Source organism: Gymnoscopelus braueri (genome assembly GCF_963280865.1).
Source record: "Gymnoscopelus braueri genome assembly, chromosome: 21".
NCBI classification, from domain to species: Eukaryota; Metazoa; Chordata; class Actinopteri; order Myctophiformes; family Myctophidae; genus Gymnoscopelus; species Gymnoscopelus braueri.
In genome coordinates, this window is record NC_137623.1 from 43,760,494 (window position 1) to 43,780,128 (window position 19,635).

Below are 19,635 nucleotides of genomic sequence, written 5' to 3' on the forward strand. Positions count from 1 at the left end.
CCCCCCGCGGTCTGTGTGTCTGCCTGTGTGTCCAGAGCTTATCTCTCAAACCGCTGGAGTAATCGGTAGGCCACAAACGTACCGCCACTATTTTCTTTTCACATATGTTTTATACCTTTTTCAAATATTAAACTTTTTATAATGGAAGTCGACAGGAGTGTGATCGAGCCTTGCCAAATTTCTATTATATATATATTTTTACATTTTATTTGGAGGGAACAGCGAACATTGATGAACATTACATACAAAATGTAGTGTAAATACACAGATTTAGCAAGAATGTACATTTCCATCCGTAGTCCCCATACAGAAAACAAGCAACATTACAAAAGGACACATAAAGGGTACAAAAAATTACAGAAGGAAAAAACTATTGTCAGTAAAAATGGCCTAGTTTTGACCTAAAATACAATTTTATATATACACATTTGATACGCCATTCCCATGCGGATCCACATGATTCCATGGTTTTGTTTCCCTACATGTTCTTCTGCAGAAGGAGTCTGCTCCAGCAGCGGTTTCAGGCATGCATCGCTCCAAATCCAAACATGAGCTGAAACTCCTGGAGAAGATCCCAGAGAACGCTGAGGCCACGGTGGTCCTCGTAGGTGAGTTACGGTTGTCCCTGTACAACCGTGCTAATTTATTTTGCCCTACTAAAAAATATTGTAATTGGAGTAATCCTGTACACAGCTTAGTGTAACGTCACCAGTTAAAAATGCTGTCACCTGCTCTTAGAAAATAATTAGTTCCTCAAATTTAAAGCGCAAGCTTTGCTACCTTCCGAGTTATTGTGTTTTTCAAAGGACCTTCCATACCCTACTGTTCTATTAAAAGGACAGCATGTATGGTAAATCTTTTCATACAGTAGGTAGGTAGAGTTTCTTAGGAGTGCAAAGGCATTGATTTATTAATATCAGGAAAGGAAGGTTGTTGTTTATATATCGTCTCTGTCAGGTGGAATGTCCAAAACTGTTACTTTTCAGGATTCAAATTCTAAAAAAGTAGCAAATCTACAGAAGTAGTGAACGTAGCAGATCTACAAGCTCAAAACACGTTGCTTTGCGCCATGTTTCGAGCTTGTGGATCTGCTACTTTAGATGCTTTTGTGTGACGCTGTATTATCAAGTAAAAAAACCCTGAAAAGTTAGATTAGGGATAAGAGGTTTCTAACCGACAGCAACGATATACAGTATTTAGGTATGCTATACGAGCTCATAGACTACAGTATTTAGTAAGGATTTATCGTAAATCGATTCAAACTGGTGACAATTTAAATCGATTTAATAAGTGGCAGATCTACAAGCTCAAAATGTGTTGCTTCGCGCTGCGTTTCGAGCTTGTGGATCTGCTACTTTTGATACTTTTATGTGACGCTGTAGTATGATCAAGTAGTGCGTTAATTTACGAAAAAACACAAAGTTTGAATATGGAGACATTTTTTGTGTGTGTTTTGTAATGTAAAGCGTTGTATGTTAACTGGTGTCTCGGGTCTTTCCAGGCAGCGTTGACTTCCTGGAGCAGCCCACCATGGCGTTCGTCCGGCTGCAGGAGGCGGTGGAGCTGGACTCTGTCCTGGAGGTCCCTGTGCCCTGCAGGTTCATCTTCGTGCTGCTGGGACCCCCCAGCTCCAACATGGACTACCACCAGATCGGACGCTCCATCTCCACCCTCATGTCCGACAAGGTGGGTGTGTGTGTGAGGTGGTGCAGAACACAGTGGGGAACACGTACTGTATATCGTTGCTGTCAGGCAGAAACCTCTTATCTCCATATTTAATAAGAAGAGGACATTTAATAAGAGGAAAGTTACATAGTGCAGCTTTAATGTGTATTTCCAGACATTTAACCACTTTGAAATTCTCAATACTTAGTAAACTTAGTAGGCCTTTCACTCTGTACTTAGTTAGCAATTATTTCCCTCTACACCAAAACGCTTTGCTGGAAATAGCAGATCCACAAGCTCACAACACTTCGCGTTGCGAGGCGTTGTAGATCTGCTATTTTTGGCTAAAGTTATCCTCAGATATAGGGATGCTAGGGTTCAAGAGGTTAACCCATTAAAACCGGGAGAGCATCTGTGTAATCTTAGATTTGAACCACTTTAACCATTATTTGATACTTTGGCTATTCAAAAATAGCAGATATATAAGCTCATAGCGCTATACGCTTGTAGATCTGCTACTTTTGAAAAATCTCGAAAATGTGTTCAAATCTTTGAATATATATCATTTTTTATGCAAACATTTTGAACTCAAATCCTTTCTTCTGGTGGTCCCTGGAACACAATGTTTTTGAGATGGGGGTGCGCGGCCAAATACATATAATTTTGGGGGTGCTTGACATGAAAATCTTTGAGCACCACTGATAAAGCAACATGCGTAATATTTATTTATTTATTGTATACGTTTTTCAGAAAACTGTTGGCATTTAGAATACATTTTTAGAATCGGCCTCAGGACTCAATGGGTTAACTCTTTGACTGCGGACGACTCGATAACGCGTCAAGTGCTACTTTGTCCAGTTGGCCGTCGACGCGTTAGACGCGTTGGACGCGCGTTCATTGTTTAATCTCTGATCATGCTATTCTGCAATGTTTCACTCTAGGTTTCAGGTTCCACTTACTTCACCCACCACTGCATCCGGTTTTATGACGCAAATTCCGTTTCCGGTTTTCTTTTTTTTTCCACGGTCATTTTCGGCCAGAATAGGGAAACACACGGTTTTTCACACGGTATAAAAAACGAACTGAGACCTCCTCTTCTATAATCTATGGTCTGGGTGACGAACAGTCATCGCCGTCGTGTATCACATCGTAATTTTCGCCGATCAGAGAATCTGAGACCACGTCACATCCGGTTTGACATATTTGACTGGGTGTGGGGGGGGCGAGTGAGTCAGCGAGCTGATCAAGCTATTTGCTGCTCTCTAGTGGTGGAACGATCGTATGAGTTCAAAAGCCCAGCTAGACAATCTATATGAAAATTAAATAACAAAACAAAAAAACACGAAAATCGCTGGCAGTCAAAGAGTTGTTAATGTAAAAAAAAAAAACTCAAAGATTTGGCGGCCCCCCGTAGTAACTCTAAGGATCCCCTGGGTGTCCCGGACCCCCTGTTGAAGACCCCTGCATTAGCTTTTAAGGCAACTGGTTGCCTCACCAATGCTCTTGTTGAGACAATAATTCTCTTTTTGCTTTGTTGTGTTCTCATGCAGCACTTCCACGAGGCAGCCTACATGGCGGACGAGAGACAGGACCTGCTGAACGCCATCAACAGCTTCCTGGACTGCAGCATCGTGCTGCCGCCCTCCGAGATGGGCGGGGACGAGCTGCTCCGCTCCGTGGCTCGTTTCCAGAAGGAGATGCTCCGCAAGAGGGAGGAGCAAGGGGTCAAGCTGCTGAACGAACCCAAGAGCCTGGAGGACAAAGGTGAGGCACGTTCTACATCATATGAACATCATCCACCTCCTAGTTTAGTTAAAATGTGCATAGGCATTAGGGCTGACCTTCGATTATAATTTAGGAAATCGAAGTTTTAGGCCAAAAAACAATCAAACTTCGAATAATAGCCATTTAAAAAAAAAAAACGAAAAACGCCGAAATTTAGTAGCAGGGCTGCTAAAGGAGCGCTACGACATTGAAACGCGGAGCACCCCCCCCCCCCCCCCACGAACCGGGTCCGCGCTGAACCCATCCACCCCCCGTTGACAAAACGGTGCTGGGGGGCACCGAACCGGGTCCAAGCACCGGGCACCACGAAGGGTTAATCCGTTAGTGATCTATTAAGATCAGCTGTAGAATGCTGCTCCACGACCCACTGAATGTAACCCGACACCCAATGAGCTATACTAGTTGTGTGTCGGTGTCGTGCGCAGTAAATAGCAGATCTGAAAGCTCACAACGTGTCACAAATAGGACGCGTTGTGAGCTTGTAGATCTGCTATTTACGGCATGCAACACCGTGTGCAATTAAGTATGTTGTGCTCCGTTTCCCCTCTCATTAATTTATGACTTAAAGTAGCATGGATTTACCACTGTGAAGTTATGGAAGGTGGAACGTTTCCAAAAGATGAAATCCCAGGAATAATGGAAGACACTGGAGTTTTAAATCGAAAGTGGGTTAATTTACGCCTCATAATAGGTAGGATCTAGTTATTTGTTGACATGGAAGGACCAGCAGTAATTGACAATAAACTTATGCTCAGGTTCTTTTGCATTAAAATGAGCAGCGGAACACTTGCTATGTTTGTCAATTGGAGATTCGAGAGGATTTATTTGTCAGTCACAAAAGTCGTAGTAAATGTATTTTATCGAGTTGTCGTGACTTTTATTTTCGTATCTACGAGAGTCTTAGCGACCACCCCCCCAGTTCGCCCTGGAATGTCACCAGTAAAGCCTGTATTTCTCCAAACATGTACAAATGGAAAATATAAGGTGCTTACCCGCTTGCCTCAAATGTTAACTAGGTGTCCGGTGTATTTGTGCAATATATTAGTCTATATTTTTCAATTAAGAAGTGTTTAAATATCGTCTGTGACCGATTCTGTCGGAAGTTCCCAATGGGCGGTAGTGACGGGGCGCGTCCGGTGAAAGCCGGAATTACACTCAATGTAAACAGGAATTAAACGAGGGGGGAAATAGCGTTCGTCCACAGACGGGATTAAAACACTTCTTTATTCAAAAATATGGACTAATACATTGCACAAATACTCCGGACACCTAGTTAACATTTGGGGCAAGCGGGTAAGCACCTTATATTTTGCATTTGCACATGTTTGGAGAAAAAAATAATCAAATTAAAAAAACGGCCAATTACTCGATTAAAAAAAAAAAAAGTTCGAATCATGTGCCATCGAACGAAGCTTCGAATATTCGAGTTATTTGGGTCAGCCCTAATAGGCATATAAATCAGGGTTTTTTTAAGCCAAGGACCCCTTAGCTGAGAGAGGGATGAAGCAGGGATCCCCCACTACATATTGTATAGAATTGTGTTCTATACAATATCTACAGTATATCTAGATAGCTTCACAGACTTGTTTGACAGCACTATCATGTTGCATTCATGTTAGTGCGCATTTTCAGACATTTAACCACTTAAACCCTCAATACTTAGTAAACTTGACCGTTGGCTCTGTACTTAGTCTGCTCCTTTTTTACCTCTACGCCGAACCTCTTCTACAAGCCCACAACGCCTCGCAGAGCTTGTAGATTGGCTATTTTCGGCTAATTCTTTGCTAATTCTATGCTTTTCTCCTATGCGAGGGTTCAAGTGATTAATGTAAAAAAACGAGAAACGTGAGCAATTAGAAGTTTGTTCAGGTGAGAGGGACACAATCTCATCTCGGTCAGAAAGGTAGTAGCCTCGGAAACCCATGCCTTTTTTTTTTTGTTTCAAAAGAAAAAAGCCTGGGCGAACCATGCAGGAACGCTGGTCTTAGGACCTTGTTATCTCCTAACCAATCAGAGTGCAGAGGGGCGTCGCTCTAAATTTGGTGACGTCAGTGTGCTCCGTGCACAGGCTGGGGGGGGGGGGAGGGGAGGGGAGGGGAGGCGGGGACATAGATTGGTGGAGCAATAGGAAGCGCCGCAGGAATCCCTGCGGCTGGGTTTGGATCCGCCCTTCAAGACCATCGATTGGGCTCGTCCTTCAGTCTAGAAAGGTAGAAACTGGACTAATCCCATAATAAATGTTTCTTCCCGCCCACCAACCCACACACCCCTCTGCTGTCAGAAGCTCTTCTTGCCCCTTCCAAAGCATCAGACGACCCCCTGAAGAGGACCGGACGGCCGTTCGGAGGGCTGATCAGAGACGTGCGGCGCCGATACCCCCAGTATGTCAGTGACTTCAAGGACGCCATGAACGTACAGTGCATGGCCGCTGTCATCTTCATCTACTTCGCCGCCCTCTCCCCGGCCATCACATTCGGAGGCCTGCTTGGTAAGTAGTCCTACTGGTGGAAAGATAGTGGGTCTATTAGGGATAATATCGGAATATTATCGGCCGACATAAGCATACAAATGTAATATCGGAAAATATCGGTATTGAAAAACAAAAACAATTACCGGTAGTTGACTTTTGGTGAAAAAGCCTGCATGTATCGGAAATTAGAAGTTAGACAATATCGGATATCGGCAAAAAAGTCTATATCGAACATCCCTAGTGTCTATCACTGTGTTAACACATATTACACACGCACGCACGCACTGTCCACTCTTTTTCTCAAGTCTCTAATTCATTTTACTTTTTGGAAAATGGTTAAACTGTGACTGTTTGGAGGAACAAAACGCAATTATTTTATTGATCCAATTTTTTAAGAATAAGGTACCAAATGTTTAAAAAAGTTTTTTCCAAAATTTAAATAAGTAGAAAAAATGCTGTTTTGAGAAAGCGACTAACTTTGGTATCATCTGATGTCAGTTTGTACTGTTATAAAGTACAAACTGTACTGTATAAAATTTAAATTAAGTAGCAGGCAGGAGTGGTTTTCCTTCAACATGCTGTGTGTGTGTGTGTGTGTGTGTGTGTGTGTGGTGTTAGGTGAGAAGACGGACGGGCTCATCGGTGTGTCAGAGCTGATCGTGTCCACGGCCATACAGGGCATCATCTTCTGTCTGCTGGGAGCCCAGCCTCTGCTCATTGTGGGTTTCTCTGGGCCGCTGCTGGTGTTTGAAGAGGCCTTCTACTCAGTGAGTGGATGGATCTCTGCCCAAAAAAAAAATCCAAGAAGTCACTCTCCCTGGTATAATCCACAAGTAAATTGCCAATACAAGTATTCTATTCTATTCTGTCTCGACAGTTCTGCAAAGGGAACGAGATCGAGTACCTGACGGGCCGCGTGTGGATCGGCTTCTGGCTGGTCATCATCGTGGTGGTCATGGTGGCCTTCGAGGGCAGCTTCCTGGTGCGCTTCGTCTCCCGCTTCACCCAGGAGATCTTCTCCTTCCTCATCTCCCTCATCTTCATCTGCGAGACCTTCATCAAGCTGGCCAGGGTAGGAGGGCTGCTACAGACTTGACATAACACCTTTTGGTGGTGAGGGGGGGTGGTTACATACTTACTGCACAGATTCTTAAACGCTGTACCTCGAGTCCGGTTGTGCCTTGGGATTTTGTGATAACCACATAATTGTTATTGCCTTCGTGATTTAGTCTGCAGCCAATTGAGTGAGTTGTACATGAGGCAGTGATTAGTTCCATATGGACACCTCAAGACAATCTTAATTTTTATGTAACTCCTTGTGCAGGTTTAAGGAGTTATATAAAACATTAAGAGGCTTAAGATGAGTGTCTGTGGTGTTCTGATACACGACATCAGCGTAATCTATAATAGGAAGCAACACTTGAGAGATTATTCTTTTCCTATCTTCAAATAAAAAAATGCTTTTGAACGGTAGAGTGAACTCAGGCAACCATGTTTTTTGGACGACATTCGAATCCTGGGGTCAAAATAAGTATGTTTGTCTAACGAGCACGCATCTCCATGGTGATGAAATGGATTAAGAGTTGGATGTATCATCATCCAGGCTTATGTTTTTGAGAGGTTGCTATTTTTAGAGCTTCATTCATGGCGTAGAATTGGAAGGGATTTGGGTCATTAACTAATCTCCATTGATTATTTATATCTCCATTGTTATTGTAGTGGGCCATTTTATAAGTGTGTGTGCACTGTTATGTGTGCCATTTGGTAATGTGACTGTGTATTACTGTATGTACTGTGCATGCTATTTGTCTGTGTGTGCATATACTTTGTGTGTGCGTTTTGTTTGATCATGAAAAATGTGTGTTTTTTAATGGGAGCTCTCTGTTGTTGTTGTTGCCGGGCAGATCTTCAAAGAGTACCCGCTGAAGCGCTGTCCCGGTATAATCAACGGCACTGACGAAGACGCAGGGAACATCACAACGTTACTACTAGGTAACAGCAGCGGTGTCCCCATCATCCCTGAGAACACCGGGGAGCCCAACACCGCCCTGCTGTCTCTGGTGCTCATGGCCGGGACCTTCTTCATCGCCTTCTACCTACGCAAGTTCAAGAACAGCGCGTTCTTCCCCGGAAGGGTAAAGAAAGACATTGTTTTGTATACGTTTGCACGGGACAGCGCATATTAATTAACATCACATGCAAAATGTAGTCTAAATACACCGGATTTAGCAAGAATACAAATTTCCAATCGTGGTCCACAGAAAACAAGCAACATTACAAAAGCAGATATAAACATTACAAAAGGGTACAAAACGGAAGAGAAAAACAACGGCAAAAAAGTGCCGTGCTGCAGGCTTGTACAGTAAATCTGCTATCATTTGAAGAGAAAATGTTTGAATAACTTTCAAAAAAAATGTTAACACAAATCTTCCGTTCTGGGGGGTCCCTGTCGAAAAAGTGTTCAAATGTTTTCAAAATCTTTCAAAATATAGCAGATCTACAAACTTCACAATGCATTGCGATGTGTTGTGAGCTTATAAATGTGGTTTTAACTTTCTTTAAAGTGTATGTGTATTTAATATTTACTTGTTCATTTTATATTTAAAGTTATACGTTATTTTCTTATATTGATCATACAAGTGCCCATTGTTGCTAAACAGATGCTAAATTACCATGTTCAGTAGGGGTGTGCCGATATATCGTCCCGCGATATATTGCGATACGTTTTCCTTTTTTTTTTTTTTTTTACAATAAGAATAATCAGGCATGTAAACAGCCCCGAGGTGAAAAGGGTGACAACATGTTGTTTTTTTTCGTGTCAGGTGTCACACTATTGCCCTATTTGGATTCAAAACGGCTATTGTAGCTGAAAAGCTACAAGTTTGCATGTCTGAATAATGCAAAACAGAAATATTTGTTTGCATTTGCTTCCCCCCCCCCATATATTTTCATAATAAAAAAGTGCCATGTATCGATATCGTATCGATGTCATGAGCCCAGTATCATATCGTTTCATGAAATTAGTGTATCGGCACACCCCTAATGTTCAGCCAAATGACATATGTACTTAATAAATGCACCTTGGATGTGCATAAAATCCCCTGTATATTGGAATCTGTGGTTTAAATTCTTTAACAAATGATGATGGCAGTTGCACCAAGTACTGGGTGGAAGAAAATTAGCTTGTACTGCATTGTGAGTATATACATATACATGCAGTAGTCTGCAGTTGTGTTAAAACATATTGTGTTGTTCAGTTCCGTAGGATCATTGGTGATTTTGGAGTACCCATCGCCATCCTCATCATGGTGTTGGTGGACTACAGCCTAAAAGACACCTTCACGCAGGTGAGACTCGTATAGTACATCCATATACAGTACATACAGGTATATCGCTGCTGTCGGGCAGAAACCTCTTATCTCCATATTTTAACATTTTGTGTTTTTTCGTAAATTAACCCCCTACTAGATCATACTACAACGTCACACAAAAGCATCAAAAACAGCAGATCAAAAGTAGCAGATCTACAAGCTTTTGAGCTTGTAGGTCTGCTACTTTTGATCTGCCGTTTTTGAATTTGAATCCTGAAAACGAACAGTTTTGGACATGGTTTCCACCCGACAGACAATATACTGTATTCACTGTAACTACAGGTCAGTCACCACTGACCCACAGCTATTAACCAAGTATCAATCTGGGAACCCAGATCCTAATGAGAAGGAAAAACAGCGCCCTCTGCTGTTTGTACTATCTCACTTGGCTCTGGGACAATGACGACGTAGCACCCGTGCGCAAGGAAACCGGGGTTTTGGTCTGCCTTCAGCCTTTCACTTCCGGTGGTGTCACTATGTTTTCATTCCCACTAACAATATTTCTACACGGAACACTAACACCACTTCTCCCAGAGAACATGGATCGTTTTGGTTATAAGCCCACTTGTTTCTATGATGAAAGAGTAAGTTAAAATGTGAATACCTTTCCGTGGTTTTGTCTGCTCCGCGGACGCTATTGTTAAATTAGTTTGGGTTTGTTTCGAGGGGGAAGGATCGACGGACACGTGAATCCCGCCCACTACATTTTATTGGGTAAAGCGCGGCCTGCTTCCTGATCTGAAAGCACGCCCACTTGTAGCCCAGTGCGTACATGTTATGACGAACCTTCACGACAGATTCCAACGCAGAGCAGAATCTGTTCTTGAGAGATTAACCAAGTATTAACTCCTGGGTGTCTCCTCCTCCGGTCCGTCCAGAAACTGAGTGTTCCCAGTGGCTTCTCAGTGACCAGTCCAGAGAAGCGTGGCTGGGTGATCAGTCCTCTGGGGTCTGACGGAGCCTTCCCCATCTGGATGATGTTTGGCTGTGTGCTGCCCGCCCTGCTGGTGTTCATCCTCATCTTCATGGAGACACAGATCACCACGTGAGTTTCTACAACAAGGTTATTGTAGTTAACGAAATAACGGAAACTAAAATTGAAAAAATCATTTTCGTTAACTGAACTAAATAAAAACTAGAAAATCGATAACTAACTGATACTGTATTGTGTTTACAAAACTAACTAAAACAAACTGAAATTATAGACAAAATGCGTTTATTTTCGTTGAATATGGTGGATAGGCCCTGATATTTATCTAGCTATTATTACTATTATTGCTACTATTACTCTACAATTGCCGACGCCATCCCATCTGACAAGCGTGGTATTTATGGGTAGGATATGATGCCATGCGGTCGCAAGACGACGTCAGCTGGCGTTGTGTCCATATACGGGCGTAGTACCGGATATCGCTGTCCTTTGTAATAAGGTTTTTGGGATGATATGAATTTATTGATTTCGCTGTACCAAATGTATAAATAAATGCTATCTTTTGTTAAGTTTTTATTACGCAATACTTACCTTTTCAATCCTGCACCTGACAAAGTATTGAAAAAACTAATACTAAAACTAATACAAACTACCGGTAACAAACTATTAGAATAAAAACTAGTTAATACGCTAATACCAATGCGGACACTCCGCCAGTCATGAAAAATGATTGGCTCAGGAATGCAACAAAAACAAAAATCTCCATGAATTCAAGGCTTCATGGTGTGTGTAATTGATAGAAAATAGGTCATTTTCATGAGATGCTTTAAAACTTGAATGTACATTATGCACTGCATTTAGATTTTCCCTCATGTAAACACTGTCTGTGTGTCTCATGAAACCTCCATCCAGTCTCATAGTGAGTAAGAAGGAGAGGATGCTGGTGAAGGGCTCTGGGTTCCACCTGGACCTGATGCTCATCGTGGTGCTGGGGGGAATCTGTGCCCTGTTCGGCCTGCCCTGGATGGCGGCCGCCACCGTGCGCTCCGTCACCCACGCCAACGCCCTCACCGTCATGAGCAAGGCCGTCGCCCCCGGTGACAAGCCGCGCATCCAGGAAGTGAAAGAGCAGAGGGTGACCGGGCTGCTGGTCGCCATTATGGTCGGTGAGTGTCTGTCGGTGGCGTTATTATTATTCACCAACAACGGACGTTTGGGGGCGAGAATTTTACTTTGTGTCATTATATACAGTATTATGACATGAATATGCGTTCATATATATTCTACAGGAACAAGAAGATCTTAAACATACTGTTGGGACTGTGGTCTACAACACAGTAGACATAGGTTATAATACATATTCATCATGTACATCCAGTCTTAGAGGGTAATCAGGCAGCAGCTGTTGCTCCTCCTGGATATATACATTATGATTAGGAGGAACATGCATTATGATTAGGAGGAACATAAATATATACATTATGATTAGGAGGAACATAAATATATACATTATGATTAGGAGAACATGGATATATTATGGCCCAATTCCAATGCCCCCCCTAGTGACCTCAGCTGGTAAGTGCTTCAGTGTGAGATGCTGCTAGGGCCCCAAATGGTATAAAGGGAATGGGACAGCACTTTAGATGAGTCCTTCATTCATGACACTTTACATAACTTTGAAAACTCTTACTGTCCTTATTTACAGTCAGTGCTTTAAAGGTTGTGATTGTTGTTGATTATTATTATATTTACGTTATTCTGTTTTTAATTTGTGTTTAGATTAGGGTTTGTAATATTATTCATTTTAAATTTCCATTATTTACTCCCTTATTTTTACAAAATGTATAGGCCTACCTTCCCTTCCGTCTCCCTTTTTAAACGGTGAGAAAGCATTGACATGTTGACAGTCTAACCGCGATGCATGACTAATTTGCATACTTGAATAATTGACGTTTGGAGGATTCTCTTCATTCCCCTGGTAACGCTATGAACTATGGGTAAATTCCCTTAGCCAAAGTCTGCATCGATGCTGAGTTATGGACAGGGTGCATCACTGACTTACCGATGTCAAACGGGACAGCCCTCGAGCCCTCCCGGACTTCACGTGAACGCGCGCTTAAAGCTGAATTCCAATGCCCCAACTTTCACACTCGCTCCCTCCCCTCGCGTCCTCCACTCGCGCTTTTGCCCCGCCCCCAGTGAGCGAGGAGAGGATTAGATGCGAGGACGGAGCGATGGATCGGGGAACATTTATGAATGGAATCCTGACCGCATCCCTCTTTTTGCTCGTACAGTGTCCTAATCCTAATCCCCTAATTACTTCAAAAACTTATTTTTTAACTGCAAAAGTAGCACTTAAACTTACTTTTTTACTTTTTTCCTAATAAAGTGTATTTATTTTGTTTCCGTTTTGTAAAGTGACTTTGAGTACATCGGCTATGAGCCTGTACATCTGCTATTTTTGAATTACTTAAAAAAATATAGAACATTTATAATTATAATCTTTTAACCTGGTCCCTGGTACAAAACCCTGTCAGATGGGGGTCCTCGGCCAAATGCATATCATTTTCGGGGGGTCCTTGACATGGAAAAAGTTTGAGAACCACTGCTCTTCGGAAGTGCTTCTCAATTAGCGGTCCGGGGACCACCCGTGTTCCTTGAGGGAGGTTCCAGGTGGTCCCCAACTAAATGATGGAGAGTTGGAAACCAAATGGACCCTTATAGATCTTTAACCAATTTAGGGCTATACCTTTCAAGACAGGAACCCCTTTTGGGGTTGTTGTTGCTATGTACAGTATATAGCAAAAAAAAAATTATATAATAATTTATATTTTTTATATTACGTTTTTCAGAAAACTTAGGTCAGGATTTAGAAGGCATTTTTAGAATCGTCCTCAGGTCTAAATGGGTTAACTCTTGAGAGCGTAAAATGAAACCAAATGGAACCTTACGGGTCCATTTGGTTTCATTTTACGCTCTCAAGAGTTACATTATTCTGAGTTTTGGGTCTGAGAGGCTAAATCTCATCAAACGGTGGTACCGTGGCTCAAATGCCGAATAAATAATGGCCCTTGATATGAAGGAGTTTGAGAACCAGTGCTCTATAGTATGTATCTCTCTCTCCCAGGCATGTCCATTGTGATCGGTGACCTGCTGCGTAAGATCCCGCTGGCCGTGCTGTTTGGCATCTTCCTCTACATGGGCGTGATGTCACTGAACGGCATCCAGCTGACGGAGCGCATGATGCTGCTCCTCATGCCGCCCAAGTACCACCCCGACCACACCTACGTCCGCAAGGTGAGGAGGGCAGCGCAAAAATGTATAGCTATGAAAACTTTTGAACTTCTGGGGGGTCCCTGGAACAAAATGTTTTGAGATGGGGGGTCGGAGGCCAAATACATGGGTGGTCCTTGACATGAAAAAGCACTGATATTATAGCAACATAAGTTTATTTTTTTCAGAAAACTGCTTAGAAGCCATTTGTAGAATCCCCCAGAAGAGTTACAAATGTTTGCTCTAAAAAAAAATATATATATATATAGATTAAGATTTGCACACATTTTCAAGATTTAAAAAAAGGCAGATCTACAAGCTTGCCGCGCAACAAGCTTGTATATCTGCTATCTTTGAATAGCCAAAGAAATCTAAAAATGGGTTAATTGTAAGGTTTAACTAACGAAGTGTTCTTGTGCGTCCAGGTGCGTACGCTGCGCATGCACCTGTTCACCTGCATCCAGCTGGTGTGTCTGGCGTCTCTGTGGGCGGTCATGTCCACACAGGCGTCACTGGCCTTCCCCTTCGTCCTCATCCTCACCGTGCCCGTCAAGATGTTCCTCCTGCCTCGCATCTTCACCTCCAGAGAGATGGCGTGTGTAAGTCTCACCCGCCACAAGGGGCCGCACTAAGCTCTATTAAAATTCATGACCGGCTCAAATGAAGGAATGGAATCAGTTTATTGCTGAAAATACTCATTTACAATTTACCTTTCTGCTCCATATTGTGGCACAACCACTTGTCTGAAGCCCAGACAGAGTTCTGTCAAAGAAATGTCTTGTGTCATTTTTGCCTATAGGACTTGAAAATGAAACTGAGTTTGTATGATTGAATACTTTATTAACAGTTTGCAAGTACAGAGGTACAGTTGTACAATGATTCTAAAAGGATTACACAAAAAGCCCTGAGGGTTTGTTGCTCCCATGTATTCAATTCATCAAGACATATAAAGACATACTATAAGTACTACAAGAAATCATCAATACTAGGAGCAGTAAAAAATATATTTACAGAAAAACTGGGGGGGTAATTTCTTTTGGCAAGCTAGAAGACTTGTCTAGGTCCATTTGCAAATTGCAGACAGATGCTCTTTTATGGCGGTTTTGAAGGAGGATAGGGAGTCACACTTTTTGATGGCTGGTGGTAGGGCATTCCACATTTTGGTGACATAATAGTAAAATGAATTCATCCCCATGTTTGTGCCGAATCTGGGGGGAATGAGATCAGTAGAGCTCCCTCTGGTGTTATGTTGTGCCCATGCACTTATTTTAAGAGTTCTTTCTCTACTACCCTTTCATACATCATTGTAAAATAACATTAATAACGCATAATTAATACCATCGTAAACGTTAACATTGTTCTTTTCTCTTTTTTCATTCTTAGCTGGACGCAGACGACGCAGAGCCCAAGTTGTTCGACGAGAGGGAGGGACACGACGAGTATTCAGAGATGCACATGCCGGTGTAACGTACAATAAAGTCCCTCCTCCTCGCGCCACCACCCACGCTCTTATAGTGGACACGCACACAAAGCTGTCGATCACCCTCAACAACCAACCAACCAACCGATGACGGGGGCAGAACAGAGTCCCTGGGGAACCGTAGACGTTCCTCACTCCTCAGTGCAATTTTTTTAGCCGCATCACTGTCTGTGCCCTGTCAGTCCTCGTTCTCGTCCATCGACTGAAGAGGTAACATGGCGGACATTGGCACGAAAACCACAGCGATCTGGCACTTTTCAGTGGTCAATTATTAATTCATTTACGCCGATATAAACCTTTAGATCTTAGATCACAGCGGTGCTTTTCCGTCTCAGATGTGTTTCGTGACCTAGCTTACTGTACTGTAGCGTCAAACGGGACTTGTAGGCCCTATATATTAACCACTTAAAACTCAATATCTTTTCTGTTTTTCGCTCTATGGGAAATATCTAAGCTGAAAATAGCCGACCGACAAGCTCACACCGCGTTGTGAGCTTGTCGATCTGCTATTTTCCTGCGACGGTTTTCCACAGAATACGGATGCTGGCGGTTTAAGTGGTTAATGTTGCAGAGGCCCTGTTACCCACTTAAAGAGCACTTTGTGTTTGTGTGGCACAAAAAAACAAATATCAACCAAGGTGTTAAACGGTGATGATCAGCATCGTTTCATATTATACTTGTATTTTATTTTTTTGGGGGGGGGTTTGTTTTTTTAATAATATATTTCAGGGGAGGAGAAATTACAAAATCAACCGATGAGTTCGCAGCGCTCGACAAAGATTGAGAGCCGTTAGAGTTAGACGGATAGATAGATAGATGCGCGTTCATTTTCAACCCTGAAAGGTTGTGCTGATTCACATTGAATATGTGGAGGATTATATTTGGGATACATTCCTTCTTTTTAAACATGCAAAGAGTTCTATTATATTGCTGTGGACGTTTTGTCTGCTTTTTCCATGTCGTCGTGGCTCTTTTATGCTCACCAAGCGCCTTAATGAAGGAAGTGAAAGGTATATGCTGAGAAACGTTTTGTTTTGTTTTTTAAACAGCTCTTCACTTAGCAGCAGCAGCCACTCGTAGCTCCTAGCACTTTTTAACACAAACAAAATCTGTACTTTTTTTTCCCCTCACGCTCCTGTATTTTATGCAAATTGTTTTATATGTATATCTAGTGTTGTCGTATACTTGGCCATAAGAGTCGACGTTGCCTTAGTGTGCTTCTTGAATAATAACCCCTTAATCTCCTACTGATGACTAAGCTTGTGCCTCTTGCCTTTAAAAATGATACCGTGTCTGTATTGGACCTCAGCTGTTTTAGAGTAGTAGATCCTAATTAATATATCGATTTAACTGTCAGAGCTATAATGGGCTCGAGGTGAGACATTTAAGGTGTTACTCCTGTGCCTGCGTTGACTGAAGCTGACCAGTAAGGGGAGGTCATATTGTGCGGCGTTACCAAAACTAAGAAACACAATCCTGTATTTCTCATGTATCATCACTACATTACCATGACAGTGTCGTCTTTCAGTGCAAGTCAGTGCCCACTTATAATACTTTTCCTTCAATAGACATTATTAACACAGCGCATTGCAAAAAGTTAGGTTCAAAAGACTAGCTTTATCACTAATGTTGTTGACATTGCATTAACCCATTGAATCCGGGAACGCATGTCTGCCATTTTTAGATTTCTTTGGCTGTTCAAAAATAGCAGATATACAAGCTCATAGCACGGCACCGAGTGCCGCGCTATGAGCTTGTAAATCTGCTATTTTTGAAAAATCTGGAAAATTTGTGCAAATCTTTGAATATATATATATTTTAAAGCGAACATTTGTAAAGTATGGGATGCCCCAGAAGCAAAGATTTGAGTTAAACATTTTCTCTTAAAAATATATATACTCGATACCATTTGCACAACTTTTCACGATTTTAGCCAAAGAAATCTAAAAATGACAGATGTGTTCCCGGATTGAATGGGTTAACCTTTGTATTTAATGTTTGTATTTAATTAAGGTCGTGGCTTCAGTAGTAGCTTCTTTTTTTGGTCTATTGCTGAATCCCCACCAACCCTCCCACGTCTGCGGGCTAACCACAAGGTCGTATAATGGTGTATATTATATTATAGTATGAGTTTTTGGTCACCTGAGTTCTTATTTGTGTGTTAGTAGTGATGACAATCTAGTCAGCTTAATGGGTGAGAGCACTAATTTATTTTCGTTACTTTGTCCGGGTGCCAAATTGTGTGTCGTGTAAATAAATGAATCGTTTTGTTTCCAGAACAAACAACTACAGTTAAGTCATCTCTCCAATAACCATATTGTGTGAGATTGTTTTATTATTTACGTCGGGGGTGGTTCAGCGCATAGTTTGCTAACTTTTCTCACAACATTCCACAGCGTATTGCAAAAAGTTACCTTTAAAAGACTAGTTCACTATCACTAATGTTGTTGACAAAATAAAACGTCCATGATGAGTGGGCCCGCGTCCGACCGACCAAACTCTCCACTGAATCTGTGTCGACAATCTCGCTATACGTGTGTATCATCACAGACAGGAAAGGCTTCTTATTTTTTTTAAAGAAAAGAACATGCGTTTATGAATAGATTGAGGAGTTATGAATGTATCAGTTTATTATTAATTGATTATTGATTGAAGCTTTGACTGTGCTTTGAGATATATAAGTGTGTGCGTGTGTTAGTGTGTGTGTGTGTGTGTGTGTGTGTGTGTGTGTGTGTGTGTGTGTGTGTATACACATAAAATTGTCTGTTGTTCTCACATGTATGCATTGAAGACACTACTTTGAACCACAGGGCCCTATCTTGCATTAGGCCTTATGCCTCATCCCTAATCTTCTTAGACATTTTTTTAATAATTTAAAAACATTTTGAAATAGGGAAAAATAACCGAGCTACAAGCTCACACCGCGTAGATGTAGATAGGCTATTTTCACTATTTTAAAATGTTTTTTCAAAGTATTACAAATGCCTAAGAAGATGAGGGATAAAGGCATAAGGTGCCGTGCAAGATGGCGCCCTGTCAGTGTAAACTGCCTTTGCCCATATCTCATCACCACGATATTTGTCTGTAATTAATTTGTGCCTATTGTCACCTAAAGTCACTGAATATTAAGTGCCACTGGTGGTGTGTGTGTGTGTGTGTGTGTGTCACATGAACAATTGTATCACAAAAGGTGTTTATTAGACCTTTATAAGCCTGTGGGACCATCGTGGAATGGTTGCTGAATAAGTCTCAGATAAATGACACTTGGATTGCACTCCCCCCAGTTGCCACAGGGTGTCACTGTATCTCATTGCAGCAAGAGACATTATTGCTGAAGACAGAGTATATTTAATTAACCCATTAAGACCTGAGGCCGATTATACAAAAACTATTCAACATTTTTCACAACACTTTGCAGATTTTTCAAAATCTTCAAAAATAGCAGATCTACAAGCTCGCAGCGCGGCACGAACGCGCCGTGAGCTTGTATATCTGCTATTTTTGAATAGCCAACGCTAAAACAACACTTGCTTTCCCGGTTTTAATGGGTTAAAGAGTATTTAATTAAAGCACAGAGTTTGAGAAGGAATGTTAATGAAGGAAAAGGGTGGCTTCGTGGGGTGCGATGTCAGTTTTATGTTTGCTAACGTGCTAATGTGGATGAAGGTATTGTTTGTGTCACAGTTTTAACTCCTTGTGGAAAATACTGATACAGTGTAATGTTCCATTTCAAAAAGCAATACAAAAGTCTGAGCATATATATTATTGCTGGTGTGCCCTGTACATAAAATGGTTCAAATATTGATGACAAATAAAAATTAATTTTCTATTTATAAATGGTCATTGTTCTGTAATGTTTTCTGCTGTTGAGTGTTGGTGGGGATAACATGGTGGGGAAAAAAGGAAATTCTTGACATATAATTGGATTTAATGAATAATTTCAGACTGTATATGGAGTTTAATCGATAGAAAAAAATGTCATTTTGGGGGTGAACTATCCCTTTAGTCACCCCATGGAGACTTGAATTCATGGGTATTCTTTTGTTTTTGTCTCATTCCTAAGCCAATAATTTGATGAGCGGTTCCGGTAGGAGACACAAAGAGTCTCCTTTGTGTCTCCTACCGGAACCGCTGCCTACCAGTCCGCTGGTCATCAAATTAATGTCTTAGGAATGCGACAAAAACTAAAAAATATCCATGAATTCAAGTCTCCATGGGGTGACTAATCGATAGAAAAAAAGTGAACTATCCCTGGGGTGAACTATCCCTAACTGCACTATGTAACTTTCCTCTTCTACCCCGGATTTGAACCTGGTTTCCTGCGCAAGTGCTGACATTTTTATCATTGAGCTAATAGAGCATGTCTGCTTAACCAGGGGAGACATGACCTTTGACGCGATCTAAATGTCTTAATAGAAGAGCTGGGAGACAGAAACATGCAATTATATGGGCACATTTCCTAATAATGATGACTAGGCATAGGCAATCTGGTACACTTCCCCTTCTGGAGATTCCCTTTTCTGTGGAAGTTCTTGACTGCTGACTTCCCAGTAACTGACAACATTGACACATCAAAACAAAAGTAATTCCTTCATTACTAAATGCATGGTCAGGGACCACATGCAATACCAGATTGGACATTTTATTCATAAAAAAAGCT

The 19,635-nt window shown here is 41.7% G+C and overlaps 2 protein-coding genes across 4 annotated transcripts in view; both read left to right on the forward strand.

The window, feature by feature from the left end:
- Nucleotides 1–18,806, forward strand: part of slc4a2b (solute carrier family 4 member 2b) — an 84,052-nt gene extending 65,246 nt beyond the window's left edge. For 2 of the 3 annotated variants that reach the window (XM_080417141.1, XM_080417142.1), the window contains 13 exons: nt 497–608; nt 1,502–1,686; nt 3,216–3,429; nt 5,732–5,938; nt 6,539–6,687; nt 6,798–6,992; nt 7,825–8,055; nt 9,178–9,267; nt 10,170–10,336; nt 11,135–11,388; nt 13,350–13,519; nt 13,921–14,094; nt 14,879–18,806. In XM_080417141.1, the coding sequence (XP_080273267.1) occupies nt 497–608; nt 1,502–1,686; nt 3,216–3,429; nt 5,732–5,938; nt 6,539–6,687; nt 6,798–6,992; nt 7,825–8,055; nt 9,178–9,267; nt 10,170–10,336; nt 11,135–11,388; nt 13,350–13,519; nt 13,921–14,094; nt 14,879–14,962 (2,232 nt within the window). In that variant the 3' untranslated portion in view covers nt 14,963–18,806. The remainder of the gene's footprint in view (nt 1–496; nt 609–1,501; nt 1,687–3,215; nt 3,430–5,731; nt 5,939–6,538; nt 6,688–6,797; nt 6,993–7,824; nt 8,056–9,177; nt 9,268–10,169; nt 10,337–11,134; nt 11,389–13,349; nt 13,520–13,920; nt 14,095–14,878) is intronic. The other variant, XM_080417143.1, reaches the window with a different exon arrangement.
- LOC308076720 (B-type lectin plumieribetin-like) overlaps nt 1–19,635 on the forward strand; it is an 87,557-nt gene that overhangs the window by 48,458 nt on the left and 19,464 nt on the right. The gene's annotated exons all lie outside the window — the stretch shown is intronic.